This window comes from Nanorana parkeri, unplaced genomic scaffold (genome assembly GCF_000935625.1).
Source record: "Nanorana parkeri isolate BGI_ZX_2015 unplaced genomic scaffold, ASM93562v1 scaffold98, whole genome shotgun sequence".
Taxonomy (NCBI): Eukaryota; Metazoa; Chordata; class Amphibia; order Anura; family Dicroglossidae; genus Nanorana; species Nanorana parkeri.
In genome coordinates this window covers 914,896-938,890 of record NW_017306366.1, presented here as the reverse complement: position 1 = coordinate 938,890, position 23,995 = coordinate 914,896, and the positions used below count along the sequence as shown (strand labels likewise).

General features: G+C 44.6%; 1 protein-coding gene across 1 annotated transcript in view; it reads left to right on the top strand.

Annotated features, from left to right (window-relative positions):
- SMAD6 (SMAD family member 6) overlaps positions 1 to 23,554 on the top strand; it is a 47,151-nt gene extending 23,597 nt beyond the window's left edge. The window contains exons 4-6 of the mRNA XM_018552820.1: positions 361 to 417; positions 6,052 to 6,120; positions 22,579 to 23,554. Coding sequence (XP_018408322.1) covers positions 361 to 417; positions 6,052 to 6,120; positions 22,579 to 23,117 — 665 coding nt within the window. The 3' untranslated portion in view covers positions 23,118 to 23,554. The remainder of the gene's footprint in view (positions 1 to 360; positions 418 to 6,051; positions 6,121 to 22,578) is intronic.
- Positions 23,555 to 23,995: the final 441 nt, after the last annotated feature.

Here is a 23,995-nt window from a genome sequence, read left to right as displayed (position 1 = left end):
CCACAAAGTGGTACAGCAGGTACCACAGTGACTGCAGCCAATATTCCTCCATCCACGCGGGTCTGAACGAGAAATAAAAAAGGCCAATGTATGGCCAGCTTAGGGTTGGTAGGTGATTTACGGCTCAGAGCTCCACTTTCTAAGCCGTATTGATTGCTATGAATTTATCATATATTTAAATCATCTAACGTAGGTGCTAAAAACTGGGCACTTTGGTTTTCATTGCATAATTTCTGTTAATGGGATGAAATTGCTTCCTTTGCATCAATTGATCTCAGTGACGGCAGAATGAATATTATGGTATGGCTTTGCGTTTAATACACAGACCGTAATTGACATTTCAATCTCTTCTCTTTACAGAGTCTCCTCCTCCCCCATATTCTCGTCTCTCTCCACAATATGAGCAAAAACCTCTGGGTGAGTTGTCGTGATCATTAAGCTGACGTGTGATTAATTTGCAGAGAGACTTTTCAGTCTTGACAAGTAATGCGATGTTATCAGCCGAATTACCAGAGTTCAGTGGACTTAGTGGTGTACATTCCTTCTGAGAATCGCACAGCCTCCAGTGTCTGTTCATCATGGAGGTTGCATTTGGCTAATAATGTGTGGAATTGAACCTAATGCGTCCTTAGTGAGTTGGATGTGTATATCTTGCTTTCCAAATTCCATTCATTATGTGGATAGGGTGTGGTGTTCTTACTTTTCCAAACATTTTCTGCCCCATTGTAAGCTGTGAACATCTGACAATTGTCAAGACTCTGAGTCCTCTATTTACTCTTTGTGTAAATATTGTTCTCGTTATTTCAGTTTATCATTCACACAGATCAGATGGTAGGGAGGTGAATGGTGAGAATGTAATGCATTGATGTGTAAAGAGGGGTCTGGTGATGTTTAGGCTTATTATATATTAGCTACGTTTACCTTTTCTGTATATTACCGCCTTGTATATGACCTATTCTGACTATACTTCTCAAATACGTATTGCCTACCATTCTTAGTACAGTTCTTGTATATTATCTACTTTTCTTACTATACTTTATAAATGATCTACTATTTTATTATACTTATCTGTAGCAGGGCTAAAACACTGAAAAAACCACTTGCCCGGCACCCGGAACTACATGTCCCGGGCGTCGGGCGATACGAATTCCACACCCCTGTTACTATACTTCTTATATACTGCCTCCTCTTCTTACTATACTCCTTATATATTGCCCCCTCTTCTTACTATACTTCTTATATACTACCGCCTCCTCTTCTTACTATACTTCTTATATACTGCCGCCTCCTCTTCTTACTATACTTCTTATATACTGCCTCCTCTTCTTACTATGCTTCTTTATATATTGCCCCCTCTTCTTACTATACTTCTTATATATTGCCTCCTCTTCTTACTATACTCTTCTTGTATATTACCTACTCTTCTTACTATACTCATCTCACTATTCTCTTCTTATATAGTACTTATGCTTATATAGACTGTATCTTACACTGATGGCATTAATTAAAAAAAAAATGTCGTTCTGTTTTAACTGGTAATCTTTTTAGCTGGCAGGTTGTTTATTGTTATGTGCACATAGACAACAAAGGGTTTCCTCTAACAAGCTGTATTGCAGCCAGTGGAACAGCATGCATGGGCACTTCATTGAGCTTTAATGCGCACATATTATAATCCACACTTTAGGCCTGAAAATTACCTCAAACCCCGAAAACATTATATATTTTCTAAAAGCCAACACCCTGTAGAATGAAATGGTGGCAGTTGCAAATTTGTATGTTGCACCATATTGGCACAACTCTTTATCAAACCCAAACATTTTGTAAAATGGAGGGGCAGCGGAGCCCAGGAAATACTGGAGGGCGGGCACTTTACAGAGCCATAGAAGCGATCTGGTGGCAGCAAATTGCTTGTCATAGGCTCGGTTCACACCACCATGTTCCGATGGAGTGCTATTAGAAAAAGTACAGCATGCCCTGTTGAGCCCATAGAACTTAATGGAATGTTACTTGTGACATTTCAATAAAGTTCTACAAAAGAGTGCAATGCGGCCTGATCGAGCACATTGGCGCTGATAGTGTACATGCACACCAACAGCCGTGCGGTTGAGTGTGGCTGCTGGTGTGCATGTACCCTTAGGGCCTGTTCACGGCTGGCTGGAGGAATGTCTGCGGTGCCGTTGAAATGAATGGCACCATCACACCCCCTTCCACCCCAGAACGCGGGAAAGCTTTGTTTTTGTGATCCAATGTGTTCATGGCACAGATCCATGCCATGAACGCATTAAATGGTGTGAACAGGCACTTAATGTGTATGCGAACTCTAACAATGAGCGTCTCTTATTTGCTCCCTTTTGGTCTTTTAAACATTGCACTTACCAACGAGACATGACAAAACACTTTTGATTGCAAACTACCTGTTGATCCTGATAGAAATCCAGTGAGCTTGCAAGTTTCTGTGCTATCTATAGTGTTATTGACACTGCCCAGTTCACCTCTGTAAACTACAAGCGGAGCGGAGGTGAGTGGTGGTCTGTAGTTCAAACACACTTCCTGTCCTATAGCGAGAACATTGCTTCTCCAGTACAGTGACCCAAGGAGAGAAGGTATGTTGCTGGCGGGATCACCAGGTAAAAATAAATTGCGGGAGAGCCTGAAAAAAAAAATGGAGCCACCACATCTTATAATATACACTCCAAGGACATGCTGGTAGGTTAATTGGCTCCTGTCTGAATCAGCCCTGTACGTGTGCATGTGGGATGCGGACTATAGATGGAAACTCCTGGAGGGCAGGGCCTGATGTTGTTGTGGACTCTGACATCAAGAATCCGACATATATCTGTTCCTGGGCCTAATTCAGTACAAAGTATGCATACTATCAGTGAAGAAATAAAACATGCTGACACCGATAGTCAGAGTAAAAATACTTCTTTATTATTGTTGCGCATTGTAGTGTTTTTATATAGGCGGCTGATAGTGTATATGTAAACATAGCATTTGCGATAGCTTTCTAGGTTATAATTGGACTGCTTCATTAAAGCGTAACCTCCTTCCAGGGTGCTGACGTCCTCGTCTTGGGTGCAGTTTCTCCTGGAGGCGCCATCTTGGTTTCTATTTCTAGTGCGTACTTTTCATAGGAGGGGGGGGTGCTAAGTTACACAATATATTGAAATAGGCATTTTATCATAGTCACTTAACCACATCCATTACAATGTGACTGTGCACGATGTATAAAATTGTCAGCGCTGTATAAATACTAATAAATGGGGTTTCGATGCACTTTAAATATTTAAGCTGGCCGTACCGTATTCGAATTTCGGTGGCATCCCTCGATCAGCTGATCAAAGGAGCCGGCCAGAAAATCTTCGATCGATCAGAGCCAGCAGCCAATGAGCTGCTGGCTTTGTTCAGGTGTTCTGACAGCGCCTGGCGGCTACTGTCAGACTAATGCAAAGAGTGGGGATTCCTCGATTAGAGCTCATACGCGTTGATGGAGGAATCTGTAATATTTTCTTTGTTCAGCCCGCGGGTGTATGGCCAGCGTTGTGCTCCATAACTATCGGCATTAGAGAATAGCGTATGGAACGATGTCGCTTGTGAAAGTACAACCCCTTTGTAAATTCGGCGTTGCTGTCGTGGCCATTCTTACAATGGCGTTTTTTGATCTGCTCGGCGTGCCGTGCTAGGATGCTTGTTTTGCAGGCGAAGGTTCAGAGCGTTTCATGGAGAGAGAACAATACGGGTTACTTGTTAAAACAAAGTTTCTTGTGCTTCAGTAGCAGATGGAGGAAGGAAGGAAACCTGCAGGAATAAACAGCTTCAAGAATGTTAATGTGGGTAATTAAGTATGGTAACTATGAAGCATTTAAAGGCTTTGTGTAACCTTATCCTTCCAGCACCATGTTCCAGCCTGCTTTGTGGTCAGGGCAGTTGAAATTTTACATGCTACAGACAAAAAAGAGGGGGGGGATGGGGGGGTGTAATAGGAGGAGGGCTTGTAGACCCTGCAGGCAGCACACATCCTCGGGTGACTTGGTGACATTCGGCTAAACCTCTCCACTTACCTGTGCTGGGGAAAAGTCAAGTGTCACTTAGACGTGTTTTTCTTTTTTTGCAGTTAGGTTGGGGAGAGGTGAACTGAATTGCAATGAATAAAGAAGAGAACTCTGGGAATTAAAACAAAAAAAACACCACACTCTTGCAGTGGGGCTGCCCGCACATTGCAAGGGTTAAGTGTGCAGTTTGCTATGGGTCAAATAAAGCTGCATTGCTTACCTGATCCTTAGTGCCACGGCGGTTGGCACTCGCCTCTCTTCCCCCTCCACTCCGGCAATGGATTGTCCCTAGGTGCCCTTAGGTCTGATGCCGGCAATGGATTGTCCCTAGGTGCCCTTAGGTCTGATGCCGGCAATGGATTGTCCCTAGGTGCCCTTAGGTCTGATGCCGGCCATGGATTGTCCCTAGGTGCTCTTAGGTCTAATGCAAGTCAATGGACCTGCATTAGACGTGATGACTTCAGTGGTCCTTAGACCACCGGAGCCCAGGGGAGAAGAGAGTGCAGGGATTGGTCTAGCAGCCTGGTAGGACTGAGGATAAGGTAAGTATGTTATCACTTCCATTACAGATCCTGATCGGAAGGAGATATCATATCGCTAGGAACAAAACTATGCAAAACATTCAATTCCACGGGTACGCAACCTCTGCATTCCAGCTGTGGTGAGAACTACAAATTCCATCATGCCTCTGAAAGTCCATGCCTGTCAGTCTTGCAATGCCTCATGGAACTTGTAGTTCTATAACAGTTGGAGTGCTGTGGTTGCCTACCCTTATGCTAGATGGTTCAAATTGATCAGACCTCATTTTTAAGTGTATGCCTTGAATTTGGAGCAAGCTGTACATAGTAACCAACCCCCTTGGATAGCAGCATTGTCACCCTATGGGGAGGGTAATGTTAGATGACACTAAAAGATATATAAATGTTTGTACTAGGGATGCACCGATACCGGTATTTCGGTTACGAGTACCAATTATATTTATTCTTTTGATACTCTCTGATACCGGAAATCCCATTAAGGAAGCCAAGCGGCGTGTAATGACTCGCTACCTGGCTTCCTGATTAGCCTGGAAGCCGGGCGGCGTGTAAAGACTTGCCATCCTGCTTCCCGATTAGCAGGGAAGCCGTCCCCATGCTTCTCGTCACTGGGTGACAAGAAAGCATGAAGCCAGTGACGGTCAGTCATTGCTTCCTGCAGGGATTCCCCTCTCTGTTCCTTCAGCGATCATTGGGGGAACAGACAGTGGAGGGAGGTGGGCGCAGCTGGCTCTGTCTCTGGAGAGATAGAGCCAGCTGTCAGGAAGCCGGGTGGATCTCTGCAATATTGTTGGGATCCTTCCCAGGCAGTAGCCCGCTATATACTGGCTTTGAGTCACAAGAGTACATCATTAAATCCGACCCCAAAGAAATGGTTTGTCTCATCCCTCTGTCTGCCACTTCTGCTGGACAGCTTGGCCTGTTAGTGACACTACACTCAGGAGTTCAATCTTAAAAATGCATTCAAGTACCTTAACTATTAACAAAAATGTATCTTATTCATGTATCACTCGGCTGTAGATCCTCAAATCATCTCTGAATTGGTGCTGACACTGTCCTTCCTTCTGGAGGGTGGATACTTTTGTTCTCCATGGCCCCTGTGTGTGTTGTAAAGTAGCTACCGCTCCAAGCAGTTGATCGCATGTAATTGTGTATGTTGTGATTACCTGCGGGTGTTCGCTACCGTGTGCAGAGTGCGTGCAGACTGTTTGCCAACGTCTGCAGGCACTGACAGCTGTCATTGTATAATACAGAGTGTACCATCCACAGCAAATTGCATGAGTCTCATGGAGCAATTCATGAAACTCATGTGATGATTCTGTGTACTCACCAAGATGTGAGGTTTGGGCAAATCTCCCCAACAAATGACAGCAGTAAACTCCTAACCTGTACCTCCTCTGCTTGCTTTGTTCACTCTGCAGCTTCCAAGGATCTTCCTCATTGATGTTTTGTTTTATTTTCAGATCTCTCCGATTCATACACTGAAATGGATGCCTCCAGTTCACTCTGTATATCTGCTGGTGATGTGCCAGGTATGTATCCTAGGTGTACAATGCTGTCCTGTCAGTATGGGAATGTGTACACTGTATGGCTGGTATAAACTAAGATTTTGTGACCCGGTATAGTTTGTACCATACTGAAATGTGAAAATGTCATACATCGCCTGTTCTGGGAGAAAAAGTGCAGACCTGGCCAATAGTGATCATTCACATGCCTCATTCCCTCAGATTAAACCTGGTTGGTCTCTTTGTTTTTACAATACCATTATTTCCTGCAGCCTTTAGAAAGGTGTACCGTATGTCTGATTCTCTTGGCACTTATGTATGAATTTTTATGACTATTGTATGCGATGAGCTGATCACAGTTCTATATGTTGTTGAGCTGGTCACGGTTTTCGTATGTTGGGCTGGAGGCGCGATTCCGTATGTTGGGCTGGAGGCGCGGTTCCGTATGTTGGGCTGGAGGCGCGGTTCCGTATGTTGGGCTGGAGGCACGGTTCCTTATGTTGGGCTGGAGGCACGGTTCCTTATGTTGGGCTGGAGGCGCGGTTCCTTATGTTGGGCTGGAGGCGCGGTTCCGTATGTTGGGCTGGCGGCGCGGTTCCCTATGTTGGGCTGGAGGCGCGGTTCCGTATGTTGGGCTGGAGGCACGATTCTACCCGTTGAACTGGAGGCACGGTTCTTGTTCTAGACTGGCTTCCTGATGGTGACCATGGTGGACAATGCCTGCCCAGTGTTTACCAGCACAGCCGGCAGTCTCTTTCAGGAACACGTGACAGCAGAGTAGTACAATTGAAGGACGGTTGTCTCCCCATAACAGGAAGTGCCTGGGCAAGGACCTTCATGGCAGGATCACCAAGTTACTGAAAGCTGCCGATTTTTAAAAAGGTTGAAAGCAAGTTTTGGCATGAATGAGTTAAAGCTTACATGAGTTTTGGGTTCCTCTTTCCAAAATGAAGAGAAGTATGACTTCTGCTTTCCATAGCCAATAAATAGAAAGGCTTTATATTTTTTTGCTGCATAAATAGAACTTTGTTTGGGAAGGTTCTTATTGTATTTTAGGGAAAATGCCAGTCTTCCTTATTTCAATCATCATCAGCTGCTGCTAGATTTGAAGGAAACCTACCTCTGCTGACCTCTATTTGTATATGATATAGGGACCATAGATTGTAAGCTCTTTTGAGAGCAGGGACCAGTGTGGTTGTACAATATGTAAAGCGCTGCATGAATTGTCAGTGCTGCCTATGGAAATCTACTAGTTTATGGCCAGTTTTATATTAAGGGTGAGAAATCAAGTGTTGGAAGAAGGATACAGGTTGGCCCATAGGGAAGGGTGAAGGGAATGGGGGGATAATATAACATAGTTTTCTTTTTGATTGCTTGTAGACATTAGATGAATGTTTAAAGATGAGTGGCAAACAATTGGTATGTAAATATTGACCATGTGTATGCACCCCGGAGACACCCACGGAGCCGGAATTATCTTAGAACAATAGTAATCAGTGGGAAAAATCCAAGCTAAGATCAGACAACTAAAGCTTGTTTGTTTACACCACATGGTGCTCATAGATATGCGTTTGTCTCCCAATGCCTGCATAATTGGCCATGTTGTGGGAAGATCTTGTCCTGTCTGTAGACCTAAAGGCAAAACTCCAGAGAAAAAGATAAATTCACCGCTGAAATACAAGTGTTTTACCTGCCAAAGAATTTATCATTCTGTTCAGCTAGTCTTGTGAGCCTGATGCCCTTTCCACACTACTAAGGCTGGCCATAGACTTATAGAACTCTAGCATATACCTCCATCCATTCTGAATGGCATGGATTGAGGAATCTCCAACTACAGCTATTGTATTTTGACAGCTGGCCAGGCTCCTTTGATTTTTCAATCAAAGTATGTTGGGCAGAGGACAGCCAAACCAAAGAAAACAGCTAAGCGTATGAGTGATATATAGAATCACAGTCAAAATATGTGTGAACTGTCTTATCTGACAGAGAAAATTTAATTCTGTCCTGATGGTTTTCTAATCCAGATATCCCTGTCCGGCAGCATAACTAGATTGTGACCAAGGCAATTCTCCACTGCACTTTAATGCATCTGGGTCAGGGACCACCCCAGCCAGTGATTGTATCGTGACCGGTCTTCTACACCTTTTAATGTCATTTTGCAGCATGCTGTGCAGGGAAAAGGAGCTTAAAATAGAACTGAAGCCAATTTTTTATTTTTGGATAGAGTAAGTTAGGGTTATCACTCCTGTCGGCTTTTTTTGTCATCTGTATCCCATTGGGGAAATTTCCCTTCATTTCCTGTCTAATGGCCAAAACAGGATGTGATCAGCTGCACTGGCCAGCAGGGTCACCAGAACTAGTGTCCCCATTGGAAGATGTCCCATCTGTTGCAGTGACAACCCAAAATGTGGGATTTTCTTTCACTTTCAGTGATAACGGTCGCCGGGATAAATAAGGAGGGTGAATTTCTCTAACGAGGACACAGAGCAATCCCTAAAAACCTGTCAGGGGTTCTAATCCCTCTCCACGCTATCCAAAGCTAAAAAAAAGATGTTTTAGCTTCATTTGCACTTTAATAGAGAAGAAAGGGGAAAGATACTATTTTAAAACGAAATAATAATTTATTATTTTTATTATTCTGGTTACGGTAGTAATGTAAGTCATTTTGATAAATGCGTAGGTGAGATAGATTCTAGAGATTTTACATCGGCCAACATTTCTGCCTCTTGTATTGACAGGAGTTATTTAATATTGTATGTACACCATCACAACGATAGTTATCATCAGCTATTCTCTGAGAAGGAAAGCTGACCTCAGTGCTGTGATGCTTAATAATCTTATTTATGGGAGTAAAGAAAACAAACCTCCACCCTTCAGTTCCCCAGTCACTTTAATAAAGCCTCTGATGGAACTGGATAGAAATGCCTGGGCTTATCCCTGTTCTTTATGGGGACAGGTCCGGGCAGTTTGTAGTTATTAAAGGAAGACGAGACAAAAAGCTTGATCCTCCACAGCTTGGTGGCCATGAATAATGGAGGAGAACCCGACCTTCCAAATTATACCTTGTGGCACAGTTGCCTTCATTTACTACAGGGTGCAATGTGCAGGACAGTTATATACGACAGCCAGTCAAAGTTGTTCCACGTGTGGTTAAGCTTAGTAAAGAGAAAGTGATATGGTCTACAGGAGATCACATCGAAGACAGTAATTTAGGGTCGGAGTGTCAACTAAGGTACAAAAATATATTTTATTCAATGACATTTAGAGTACAGGTTACCTTGACAAAACAACACCACCACCTGACACCCTATTAAAAGATGGTTGGTCCAACCATTCAGACACTCACTTCATACATGCATTCACGGACAAGCTGATTAATGTAAGTATAAGAACCGGTGGAGCTCTCAATGTTCAAATTGAAGCTGACAGCATGTGAAAACAATGTGGCGATCACCCCTCTGAAAAAATGTGGAGTGTGACTGGGGGGGGGGGAGTGTTTGCTGCAGATAGTGACTTCCACTGCAGGATATAAAGTTCAATATGTCCCAATGTATCAATGTAGCTAGTAACAGATGATCACTTTTTTAACCCTTGCAGTGATAAAGTACTATGTGTGAAACGTATTGAATCAAGGATATCCTCATCCGGATTTCACTTCTTGGGTCAGAGTATAGTCCCGCACAGTGGTGGTTAAATATCTCCTGGTAATTGATCTCATGCAGCGGTGGTGGTTAAGCTGGCCATTCACCAGTTAAATTTACTTTAAAAATTAAAGAAACGTTCCAATAAATATTTCTATTACAGGAGTTGTAAAGTCCCAGCATATCCTATCCGGTTATAACATCAGCATTGTAATAGAGTTGTTTTTGATAATACAATGTGACCAGTGCTGGCTGGAACTACAGGACAGACGAGGGGGCGGGCACAGCTGGCTCTGGATCTAGAGAGGCGTAACCAGCTGTCAAGTAGGCAGGTGGGTGTTCCCAATAATATTGTCAGGAATCCCTACCTTTGCAGTGCAGCTTTGCGTGGTCAGCTGATGGCGGGCATCAGCCTGCTATCAACTGATTTTGGGTTACAGGAATACATTAGTAAATGTACTCCTGTTACCCAAAAGAAAAGTAAAGCCGCAAAAAAAAATAAACTTTAAGTTGCGTGTCTCCTCGGCCATAAAGCCCTACCTCCCTAGCAATTTTGTTTTTTATTTTTGATTCCACTTTACCTCCTAACTGCATGTCAAAAGGGGCCATAGATCATGAGATATAGGCATTTCAGGGTTCATATGTGATCAACAGCAGCTTGGTCCTTCCCCAGCCCACTCCATGACGTGTCACAAAGTGACCCTGTAGACAGACCATTCATTTTAATAACAACCTTCCCATTGAACTTGTTTTATGCATGTTATTTACCTGTAAAAGACATCCAGATGGCTCTTAGACTGCTACTGGGTGCCGGCTTTTTGTATGTAATGTCTGTTACATGGTTATTCAGGGTGGAAAAGGACACAAGTCCATCTAGTTCAAACTATAAATGTAATGTCAACAGCCCCAGCAGACTTAGAGCTTGACACTTCATATTGTTCCCTTGGCATCTACATTAAAATTATGTAGGGAGGAACAGGGCAGCTGGGCCAGCCCTGAGAGTAATTACCATCCCAAAAAAATGGAGAAGCCTATGGCATGCAAGGAGGCATGGGGAACTGTGGCTGTGCTATGGACTCTTGGAGGATTCAAATTTCCTAGCAAGTTCAAAGGGACATACAAAGTGAATTAAACAAATTGTTTATGTAAAATGCTGCAAGTAGTCATTAAAAATATTTGATTTCTCTTCTTTAGGTTGGTGACAGGGTCTCTTTTTTTAATGGGATTGTGTTGTCCTAGCAATATATATTTTTTTAGATAAATGCCTATAAGAAAATAGCATGCACTATTTTTGGCGATCGCATCTGACTGCAGGCATTGCTGTCCTACACATTCTGGTGCGGGCGATCGCACTGCGGGCAGAAGGCGAGTTTGCGGTGCCATTGACATGAATGGCACCACCACTGCGGGAGGCTTTAATTATGCAATCCAGTGCCTTCCGGCCACTAACTGTGCCGGAACGCACTGGATATGGTGTGAATTGGACCTAAATGATTTGTTCAGGATTTTTGTGTTTTTTTCAATCGGTTTTCTTATGGGCCTTCTTGTCCAAGTACAATAAAAAGGGGTTTATTATATGTAGATGGTGGCAGGTTAGAGAGTTCACAGCAAGGCTGCTTTCTAAAGACAGGCGCTCGGTATCTGTTGTTCTTTTGGAATTTCTGAAGCCTGAGAAACAGGAAGCCCATTGTCCTGGTTAGTGAAGGAAAAGTCCCTAGTCGCCAGCAACAATTTTAATAGCCTTTTCTATAGCATTAAATCTCCAAATGGGACAGCTATAAATATATCACACAGAGTTTAGCCAGGCCCTAAGTCCACCGGTTTTCTCATTCTTCATTTTAGTTTGAGGGAAAGTATCATTCTAAAAGGAAACGTGAGACCACCGTACATAGAGGGTGTAAGTGGTAGGCAGGACTGGTAACTCGCATGTAGATGCGACATGTCCGCGTCAGCCCAAAACTGAAATATTTATGTGGACTGAGTTTGTAAAGTTGATGCCATTGTGCTTCAATGGAATAAGTTAGTGTGGGGTGTTTCTAGGTCCTTATATTGAAAGGTAGGGTTAGAACATATTTGTCTAGCCCAGCGTTTCTCAACCTTTTTCCCTTCACGCCTTTTAAAAATATGCAAAATCTCAAGGCATCTAAGTGTACAATGTAAATATTCTACATGGTAAAAATGAAGTTTGCCCCCCCCCCCCATATGTATACCAGATACGTTTCCGAGATAGTGATCTGATTTGGGTTCTATGGGGAGACCTAAAAAATGGGGCTCCCCCTTTACATCAGAAGCTCCCATGCTTGGCAGCAGAGTCCCCCTCAGACCCCTCCATGCCCTGCATTAGTGTCGTGCATATCCTTGGTACTGGCATCTGGACCGTTTGCACCTTGAAAACACTTGAAGCTGTGCCATGGCACACCGGTTTAGAAAGGCTGGTCTAACCTGCCTACTTTCAGGTGCGGGTTCTTCAGCCGACTTGATTGGTCAGTGGGAAAATGGCATAACTCTGCACATCTGAGTTAATTTGTCCTGGCATTAAGGCCTGCCGAGCATGCACAGCTCAGTGTACATTCTAAATCAATTGCGAACAGGCAGGTAAGTTTGTTTTATTGCAGAGGAGACATAGTGAGGGGAATTTATCAAAACTGGAGCAGACAGAAACTGGAGCAGTTGCCCATGGCAACCAATCGGCTTCTCTCCAATTTGTTCAGCTGAGATTTGAAAATGAAAGCGAGAAGCTGATTGGTTGCCATACACAGCTGCTCCAGATTTTGTCTGCTCCAGTTTTGATAACTCCCCCTCAGTGTGTCTCTTCTGCGATAAAGACCTGGAAAGTTGCAGTTTTTTGTTTTTGTTTTTTACTTTTTACCTTAAAGCTGACCCCATACACTGGTTGAATTTCAGCTGACCAGGTTGAAATTGGACCACTGGGTAGCTACCCTCGGGACCAATCCTATTCAATGAAAGTTTACTGGCACACCCATTCCTGTCGAAATATAGTAACCCGAGAGGAAGGGGGAATGAAGGGATTCCCCCATCCAAGCTGTTTGGAGTGGATGGGGGAATCTAACGTTTCTGCTCATTCAGCCTCGGGGGATGGAAGGAGAGTTCTGATCAGTGTATGGTCACCCTTAAGGTGCCCATACACCTTACAACCATGGCAAGACTTTTGTCTTGCCATGGTTGTAAACTAATTAAAAGCTCGTACAATCTGCCCATCTTGGACAGGCAGATTGTACTTGCGATCATTGCAAGCCCGCCCCCCTGAGGGGCGGGCTTGCGATGACTGCAATGAGGGGCAGGCTCCCGATCACTGCAAACGGGCAGTGAGAGCGTGCGCACACCGGCCCATTCGGCAGTTGTCGAACAAGCAGGCCACTACGATTCTCGGCGGGTTTTCAAGCCTGCTTGTTCGACGGAGGACGTGCGACCGTACAGTAGAAATGGTCGCACGCCTTCCATACACTTTGTGATTATCGTACGATCGCGGGATTTCCCGCGATTCTCGTACGATAATCGTACAGTGTATTGGCACCTTTTTAGTTCTGCTTAAACACTTTCATGATCGGAGTTTTCTGGGGCTTAGATGCCCAGGCTAGGTTTGGGGGGGGTTGGGTATTGAAGGCTGGTGTACGGCTCCTGGTGAAATCAGACCGGGGTGTCTGGTGTGTATCCTGGAAAAACAAAAAGGGAACCGGAGTACCACAACCTAGCACAATAAGATAGGTTTTTAAATGGGGCAACACAATATTCACTGATATGCACTCACATGTGGTGGGGTTTGAAGGAAGCTCAGCAGTTTGTGACCATGGGCAGTGGTATGGTATCAGGTGGGTCAATGCAGCCACTGGATGACACACCTGACACCATACCACATTGCTCCTCATGGTCACAAACTGCTGAGCTTCCTCCTAACCCCACCACATGTGAGTGAATATTGTGTTGCCCCTTTATAAACCTACCTTATTGCGCTAGGTTGTGGCGCTCCGGTTCTCTTTTTTTTGTTTAGGCCAGTTTTAGCACTGTCAGTATGTATCGGTTAACGTGACAATAACTTTATGATTAATTTGTTTGTCAGCAGATCTGAGAATGAGGAACACAGTCGGTTGCATGTTCCTAGTTCCCTGCTGCAAGGTTAATCAATGTTCTCAGGGCAAGGGGCATTTTACATTTGGACCAAAAGGCGTCTTGCTCTTGTCACAAAGGGGTTAATATTGCTCTGGCACATTTTAGGTAGCTGGTTCATTTTCAATAAAGTTACTGCTATTCTTCCCTTGTGCATATACTTTGACCTTCTTCCCCGCTGATGGTATTTCCTTACCCCAGTGCTTCACACACCGCCAGCACATCTCTGCTCCCCACCAAGATTTTTGCCTCCTCTTGGTTTTCTGGCCCTCACCATTCCGTGCTCTGTGCCGCTCCCCCCCACCCGAATTCCTCATCTTGGCTTCAGTTAAATTCCTCTGTTTTGCTTTTCCCTACTCCATTGATTTACTCCTCCCCTCCTATACATTCCTTCACTTCCCCCCCAGATCTGTCTATCCCCGGCTCCTGGAGAAGGATGTAAGAGGCAGCCAGTTACTTCACACTGCTCGGCTTCTTCTTGGGATGAGGCTGCTGCGGGATGTTTATTTGAGGGCAGGGTAACCTCAGGCAAACATCCTGCTTTTATCCTGCTTCTAAACCAAAACCTCTGCCCAGATGAGACCACAAAATTCTGACCGAATGAGGAGGAGAGCGCGTCTGGAAGGCTTCTGAAGCTGTTTATATATGTCTGAGGCTGCTTGTGTGTGTAGCTCGTGTGTAAAAAGAGGGGAAAAAATGAACTGGAAACTACAGGAATATTCCCATTACCATGAGAGTGGATTCCAATCTTCTCCATCTTGCAGAGCTAGAGGTGCTGCTGGAATCTTCAGCATCTGATGCTTCAGAATGTGTCAAATGCCTGCACACCTCCTGGCTGTCATGGTGGCTCGTCCATTGCCATGATACATTTATAAAGCTTCTTTCACATGGCTAATTAGGTCCAGCAGCAGATTCTTGTGGCTTGGATCACAAATGGTTCCAGCCGCTCAGCCTGTACAAAATAATCTGACAGAGGCTGACAGGGCCCACAGCTGTCCACTGCTATTGGCATGTATCCACATATCCAGTAGTTACCTGTGTCTAGGGATAGATAACCAACCCTGGACATTGATTGTGCCCAGGGTCTGTCACCTCTCCGTAGTCAGCAGGTAACCACTGGATATGTAGATACACGTAAATAGCTGCGAACAACTGTGGCTCCTGTCATTGCTTTGTACTGGCTGAGTGACCAGAGCTGCCCGGAACCACTCTGGACCTAATTAGCCTGTGTGAATGGACCCGCTAGTGCAGGGGTTGGCGACTCCGGCCCTTCAGCTGTGCTTTAACTACATACCCCAATATTTCAGTTATCGTATCATTATCCTCTCCAGGAATGTCAATAAATCTGATATCAGTTTAGTGAGAATGCAACTTCTATATTTTCACATATATATTTTACGTGACCATTTGAGCATGGCTTTGTGATGTCATGTTGGTATATAAACAGCAGTGTATACATTTTTGGGATTGCATATGTAAATACCATCTCTTATGTGCGCTTGCAAGCAGATCACTGGCTGTGTTTTCTACAGACTACACTGGCAGAGAAGACGGACAATTTCAATATAAAGGTGGCCTTTATATGCACTATGTGAAATTCGGCCGGTTCTTGATGAACCAACTAAAATTCGCACAGTGTGTGCTGCTGTCAGCACCCTTTTGTCCGGCATCCCTTGATCAGCTGATCGAAGGAGCCAGTCGGAAAATCTTTGTGTGAACAGAGCTGGCGGCCAATAAGCTTCGGGCTCTCTTCGGGTATTCTGACAGCAGGAGATCCCCTGATCAATGCTTGTAAGTGTTGATGGAGTATGGCCAGCTTAAGAGACCAAGTGGCTTCTTGATGAACTGGCCGAAAAAGCGCACAGTGGGTGCCCCTGCCAACACCCTTCTGCCCGGCATTCCTCAATCAGAAGATCAAAGGAGCTGGTTGGAGAATCTTCAGCCGAACGGCACTTTGCAGTCAATCAGCTGTCGGGCATTCTGCCAGCAGCCGCTGTCACAATACAATGGAAAAAGCGGGGGATTCGTCCTTCCATGCTAAACCCTGTGGATGGGAGAATCTGTTAAATTTAGTTTTTTTTCATTCAGCCCGCAGGTTGTTGGATGAAAAAAAAAAATCTAACCGTGTATAGCCAAATTAGGTTGCGACCAATATTTAGAAAGAAATACCGCCATTTCACAGGTAAGGAAACTGCTGGTCAAGAAGATCGTGTCATTTTAGAGTAATTTGGGGAGTGAGGAGTTTTCTACCCCTTGAAAAAAATGAGTATTTAACCGCTGCAGGGCAAGGGGCCCCACTGCAATGGTTTTCTGATTTTCCTGGAGTTCAACTTTAAAACTGTACTAAGAAAAAAATGAAACCTGTCCCTGCTCCTTTTATAAAATGGCCAGTGAGACTGGGAAGATTTAGGATGTGCTCACTCTACGGGACACATCCTCATAGATTCCTTTGATGTCCTCTCCAAGATGCTGTCACAGACTTTCCACTGAGTGCAGGAACAGCCTGGCATGAAGTGAGCTCGTATGCATCTCTCCAAACGGGCCCGAGGACCTGCTATGTGGAGGAGAGTGAGCAGATCTATGGACAACGTTAGTGTGGAAAGGGAGCTACTGATTGATCGAGAACAAGATGCGTCCTATTTGTGACCGATGAAGAATAAGAGGGACATGCAGCTTGATAGGGGCACTATGTGTAAACATTTTCTTCATATAGGAAATAAGATAAAGAATTGTCAACCAACATCTTTATAGTTATTTTATTATGACAAAGACAAAGTAGTTTCCCAATGTCGGGCCCCTTTTAGACGAGCAGCCAATCAGGTCCGCCTGTCAGTTTTTCAGTTAAAGCCGATCGGATGCCCAATGTAAGTCTGTGGGCAGCCAGATCTAAACAGATGGGGGTCCGTTTACATCTGGTTGACCCTGACTCTGGCCAAGTTCGGAAATACAAACAGAGCAGTGTTCCATTTCACTGGACCTGATCGTGCCGTTTCCGGGGTATTCTGATGTAAATGGACACAAGTTTCCCCATAGACAGACACGGGGTCCAGTCATTTAGGATTTTCCTCCATTGCAAGTTGGAGGAAAAAAACAGGACGGACACGGATGTCACAGTGGTCACACCTGATCCGTACCTTTCTGATCAGGAGAGGATCGGTGTATGATCCCCTTCTGATTGGACAGTGTGAAAGGGGCCTCACGCTGTCCCACATGGAAATCACATGTTACTGAGCTGTCATTCTAGGCTACAGGCTAAGCAGGACTGAAAGATCATAGAAACCAGGTGGACAATTGTCAGCCCAACATTGACTGAATTTGTTAGGCCCAGTCAGTGTTCGGGTATGCTGAAAGTCAATTGAAAGTGGTGAACATACTGTTTGCCTGAATACATTGGCTGGCGCAGGGTAGATTCCTCCTTCCATGCTGATTAGCCTGCATAGAGGAGTCTGTTAGATGAATAAGAGCAATCTATGCCTGTATGGCCTAACCTTAGGCAAGAGAAAACACTGTTTAGTGTGGATGGGGAATCCCACCTGCCAGCTAATGTATTCAGACACCTGGCTCCCATGGCTGGCTAGACCCATACAGTGATTATCTGTGGAGAATAAGCCAAGGCAACTGGACTTGCTGTATTTTTCTTGAAGTTGTTTCACTGGTCATCCAGCTAGCTTTCTCCATTCAGAATTGAGAATTCTGAATGGAGAAAGCTGGTTGGATGACCAGTGAAACATCTTCAAGAAAAATACAGCAAGTCCAGTTGCCTTGACTTATTTTTTACAGATATACCATGACCTGGATGAATGAGAACCTTCACAGACAGACAGTGATTTGCACCTGACTGAATGCAGTCATTGACTGTCAATTTTCTTTACCCATTTCCTTTCAATTTTGAATTGACGTTCGGCAACCCCGGGATCACCCATGGCTCAAATTTTGTCCCATTCGGCAGGAACATTATGCTTCTGTCAGCTCCTTCCTCTTGCCCTACTCAGTGTCTGCAGGACGAGGCTGCAAAAGAGGTCTGGCATATCGGAGAAACTCTAGGCAGGCTGTAGTCTGCCATCTCCTAAACATTCTTCTTCTTTCCTCCCTCAGCCTGCTTATCGCCTCCCTTAAAGGAGAACTATGAGGTTAAGGCTTTTCCCCATAGTTCTCCTTAGGGTAACGGGAGGACACAAACTAGCGTCCTCTCGTCACCATAGGCTCAGTATACCGCGAGCTGCTGCTCGCGGTATACTGAGACGCCGCAGCTGAAGCAGATCCCGACAATTATGTCTGGATCCGCCCAGCTGCGTGACTGACAGCTGGCTCTGCCTATCTAGAGGCAGATCCAGCTGTACCTGCCCCCTCCCCCCGTCCATTCCACCAGTCAGTGCTGGCGGATCGGAGTGGGGAGGGGGGGAATCCAGCCCTCCCCCTGTCACGGCAGAGAGCCATGACAGGATCGAGAGGTGAGTGAACGCCGGTATGTGTTCGCTCACCTCCCGATCTACTAAGCCGACCTGTGACAGTCTCATTGTCACAGGTCGGCTAGCACTATGAGGTGAGTAAAAAGCACTCACCTCATAGTTCTCCTTTAATACAAAACCAGCCAGCTGCTCCTGCAGTAATTATTACTATTCAAGGTTTATATGCGCTGAATACTGAAAAATGGCCTGGCCAGGAAGGGGGTCTAAACACCTGGTCTTGAAGTGGTTAAAGGGAAACTTTAGTCTTTTTACATGTAAAATAGGCCATAGAATGCTATTTCATTCCAGGTATTTTGTTTGAACCAGACAACAAACAAACCTAATCAGAGATCTCTAAATATATGCTTTGGATATTAGTGTGCGCAACAAAACCATTACAATTAAGAGCTAATTTTTGTCTTGGTGTTCTTCGCATGGCTGCATATAAACTAATACACAATGCTGAGGATGCTATCTTAGGGTTATATATATATTTTTTTAATTCTGTATTTGTATGATAAAACTAAGCTATAAAGTTAAATGTTTTAAAATGACACTAAACCTAGGGGTTAACTCCTCAGAGCCAGTGCAGACCTGACCGATCCGGGACGCATGTTCCGGGATTGCACGGTCATGCACAATTGCAGACAGCAATTGCTGTGCTGCCCCATTGATTTCAATGGGGTACATCCACGTGGCAATCACAGAAACATGTACCTTTTCTTTGCGATGCACGACGCATGGCTGTTTTAGCAGCCATCGTGTTCGGATTAGAAAATAATGGCACCCACAGCGCGTTCATTGCTGATGGACAACTCCGTGACCGTGCGGCATCGTGCACGATTGCCCCGTGGTCACAAATCGCCCAGGTGGGAACCTGGCCTGGAACTGCATTCACTCTGTTGATCCTCAAATCATCTCTGAATTGGTGCTGACACTGTCCTTCCTTCTGGAGGGGGGCTACTTTTGTTCCCCATGGTTCCTGTGTGTGTTGTAAAGTAGTCACCGCTCCAAGCTCACTCCTGGGATAGACTACAATCTCAATACAAATTAGTAAACTAAATGTAAGATTGTAGTCCATCACGGGACCATGAGAGGATTTAACTTCTGAGTTTAGTGTCACTTTAAAGTAGAAATCCATTCTGTTAGTGTATTTAAAGCCAAAATATATTTTAAGTTTTGTATAGCCTATGGAATAGATACAACCCTTGTCAGGTTTCTTGTGCCTGTGGCCTGTAAAGGTGCCCATACACTGGCCGAATTTCGGACGGTTTTTCATGTAGCAGTCGAAATTCGGCCAGTGTGTGGGGCTGTCGGCTGCCTTTCAGCCGGCATTCCTCGATCAGCTGATCAAAGGAGTCGGCTGGAAAATCTTTGTGCGATCAGAGCCGGCAGCCAATGAGCTGCCCGCTCTGATGTGGTTTCTGACTGATACCAGCGGCACCTGTCAGAATACAATGCAAACATCGCCGATTTCTCGATCACGCTGTTTGTGTTGATGGAGGAATTGCGTCAATTTCTTCAGTTCAGCCCGTGGGTTGAACGAAAGAAGTGGATAGGTGTATGGCCAGCCTTAGAGAGATTTTCCTTTTTGGAAACAGGAGGAAGATGGAGGCAATCTATTCTCTCTTAGACAGTTGTCATGGGATTAGTATCCCCACTGGAAGATTCCCCCTTACCTCCTGGTTCAGTGACACATTTTGGGTTTCTCATCACTTTCTGTCCTGGTGACATTGTTAAGTGGGACATTAGAGAGACGGTAAATCATCCCAGCAGTGACACAGATGGCCATGAATACCTGATAGGGGTTCAAACCAATCTCCGCTCTAAAAAAAAGAAAGTTTTTTGCTTTAACACTTTAAAAGCATATCGAAAACCAAAAATGTAATCTATCACAGTCTACCAAACCCTAAATGTGGTGGCTGCATTTGTTTTCTTTTTAAAGAATGTTTCTATTTTCAATGTTCTATTTGTCTTAGGATGGCTCCACTCTATGGAGGAGCCACAGAGCCCCCGCCCTTGGACAGCAGCATTGTCACCCTGTGGGGAGGTGGTGTTAGATGCTTCAGCAGATTTAGACTTTACTAACAAATTAAATCCGAAGTTTAGATAACGGCAACGGCAGATTTTTTTTTTCCTTATTGGGATAAACAATTCAAAAATCAATAAAATCTGACCGTTAGTGTTAAAGGGTTGATCTCATCCCTCGTTCTGCCACTTTTGCTGATTTATTTAAGGAAGTAGAAAAGTAAGACTTAGTGGCCAGACCACCAGGTGAAAATAAAGAAAAACAGCCCCAAAAAAGAAAACGAATGCAGCCACCGCATCTAAGAACTGGTAAGCTGTAATATAAGACATTTTGGTTTACAAAACCTTTAGCCCTGGCTCACACTTAGCGTATTGTCGCAGCTGAATAAGCGTGTCAAAATGCTTCACAAAAAATCCCATTCATTCTTATTGCCCCGTTCACATCTGAGCGTTTTGTCGCAATAAGCAAAACGTCTGTTGCTTGAAAAGGTGCACGAGCTTCTTTTTGGCATATTACAACTCGTTTTGTCTCCATAAAGTCAATAGGAGACGTGCATTGCAATTGTTTTTGCGCGCGCTTACTTGCATTTTGGCCAATTTTTCATCAATGTGTCACAGTCTGCTCAAAAATGTATTCCAGAATCCTGCTGCACTCCTTGCCGGATATCCCTGTCAGCGTGGGTGCTCGAAGTGACCGCGAATGGCGCCACCAATACTGAAACTTGTTAAAGATGTCACCAGCACACCGTATTGAAGTGAAGAGCACGTCTGTTTATTGACGCTTCGTGTCAAAACAAATAATAATGTTTCAGGGCCACACAGGGCCCCTTCATCAGCCTTGGAAGAAGCTTGATGAAGGGGACCCTGTGTGGCCCAGAAACATTATTTGTTTTGACACGAAGCGTCAATAAACAGACGTGTTCTTCACTTCAATACGGTGTGCTGGTGACCTCTTTAACAAAAAACAATCTGCTCATACAAACACAACTTAATGTACACGCGCAACTAATTTCTACGCGTGAAGATGCTGTCGCCGAGGTGGGAATCGGGTCTTCAGCATATATTTCATTAACGGGTTTTCCGGGATAGATGAAAGAAATGGTCTACTTTTGCCTGATTGTTTGTCCTTCTTGTACTTTGCTATGTTCTGGTTTGTTGTGTTTCTGAATGTTCATTGGGGGTTCTGGGTATTGCAGAAGAAAATGGTGTTTAGCAGAATTCCTCTTTAACTTCACATACCCTGAAATTCAGATGCAGAGTTCAAACAGCCATGGCATGTGTAGCAGGGAGGCAGCATTGTACTGGGTGCACATTCAGTGCATTACAGGAGTAAAGACCTATCTATGTTTGACTTGGCGTGCTAAACATTAACATACAGTCACCGATGTGTACATGAACGGCTCCATTGTCCTGCCAATTTTACTTTTTAAACCTTTTTTTATAACCAATTTCATGACGGTTTGAATTTTCTGTAGAGGCAGTCTCCGAGTTACAAACATCCGACTTACATACGACCCTTACTTACAAACGGGGGCTATTGCTGCACAGCAGGGGGTCACAGGTGGCAGCCAAAGTGTACCGTGCAGCATTTCAGTAGTTGTAATGCTACTGCGCTCGTGCCGATGAGGAGTGCCCGCCTTTTTGGGTCTGGTTCGTAGTACTGTACGTACATTACAGGAAGTTGGCTCTTGTTAGACATGCAGACGAGGGGTGCCCACCTCTTCTTCCGGGTCACTGTGAGGTTTTTACTGCTGTCTGTATCCTCATTAGAAAGATTTAATCTCACTTCCTGTCCTTGAGACAACAGGAAGTGAGAGGAAACCTACCCCTGGGAAGGGACATTCCCTCCTGTAAGAGTTATCATGGGAAAAAGGCGTCTCCACCGAAGAGTTATCAGCAATCCTTGATTCCACGACAACTCAAAATTTTCAAAATCCAATTGTCACAGGGACAGCAAGTGAGGTGGAATCTTCTGAACAGGGGCACACACAGCAAAACAAACATTACAGGGGGTTAACCCTTCCCTATGCTATCCAAAACTAACAAACACTTTTTTTTGGCTGGAGTTGCACTTAAAAAATTTACCTGTTCCAACTTCCATACAAATTCAACTTAAGAATAAACCTACAGAACCTATCTTGTTCGTAACCCGGGGACTGCCTGTATTGTTTTCTTAATCACATATCTGGATAATGTTGGATCTTCACATGAAATAATTGTTTCTTGTTTCTTTATGTCAACAGATACCAGCCTGTCCTTGGACTCTAGCAAGCAGGGCCACTGGTGCAGTGTAGCCTACTGGGAGCACAGGACCCGTGTTGGGCGCCTTTATGCAGTGTGCCAGCCTTCAGTAAGCATCTTCTATGACCTACCTCAAGGGAGTGGCTTCTGCCTGGGCCAGCTAAGTCTGGAGAACCGGAGTGAGGCCGCAGTCAGGACACGGGAGAAGATTGGACTTGGGATTGTGCTAAGCAAGGAGCCAGATGGGGTGTGGGCTTATAACCGCAGCGACCATCCCATCTTTGTCAACTCTCCAACGCTGGATGGCCCCACCTGTCGCTCACTTGTCGTGCGCAAGGTGATGCCCGGCTACTCTCTCAAAGTTTTTGACTTTAAAAAGTCCTGCATCTTGCAGCATCTCTCGGCGCACCCGGAATACACAGATGGACCTTATGATCCCCACAGCATACGCATCAGTTTTGCCAAGGGTTGGGGACCTTGCTACTCAAGACAGATGATCACTTCCTGCCCCTGCTGGCTGGAGGTCTTACTTGGACGATAGCAACCGGTCTTTGCATCCCTGTCCTCCAACTGTTGTATAAATATAGAAGGATGTGTACCACTCTGAGCAGACACATGAGCTGGTAAGGTCCCTTGGTAAAGCCCTGTTTTTACCCTTCTGTGAGCACAGCTTGGCATCTTCCACCCCTGTGCCCTAGGAAGGGGTTTTCCAGCAAACCGTACGATCGATGAAAGCTGTGGAATAATAGGGAGGGCCATGACCTACTGTAATCTAACTTTCACCCTTGTGTCCCCATGCTAATGGCTGTAGCTGTCAATTTTATCCCGCAGTGAGAATGTAATATTTTTGCATATTTTAATACCACAACCGACCACCAGTATACAGCCTCGGTGCTGCGCAGCTACTCACAGGGTTATAACATGAAACCACCCCTATACTCGTAAAACGGAGACCCAAAATATCACATGACAAAAACATTACAGGTGCCATATTGGATAACCTCTTTCTTGCTGCAGGGACCTGGATTTGCATTCCTTGCATTCATTTTATTCCACTTTGTAAGGCGCTCCAGGTTCCTGCCGTAGAAAAAGTTATGTTACCACAGTACACTGCCCACCCTGTTTTCTCCCTTTCCCCCCACAATTGAGAAATTCCCTCCCACCCACACTTTACAGAAAGGACTCAAATACCATACCCTAGATTTAATATAAAATGTTTATATTATTATATTGAAATATATATTATACTTGTAAATACGGAGTCATTTTTACAATGTCATTATTTATGTATGGTGCAATGTGTATATGACCTTAAATACAAATAAAATGCACTTTGGCTTTTACAGTTCTTCCAGCACAGAATCGATAAATAAATGTGATCAGTATAGTGAAAGTGTATGCGGTATGTATGATTAGGGC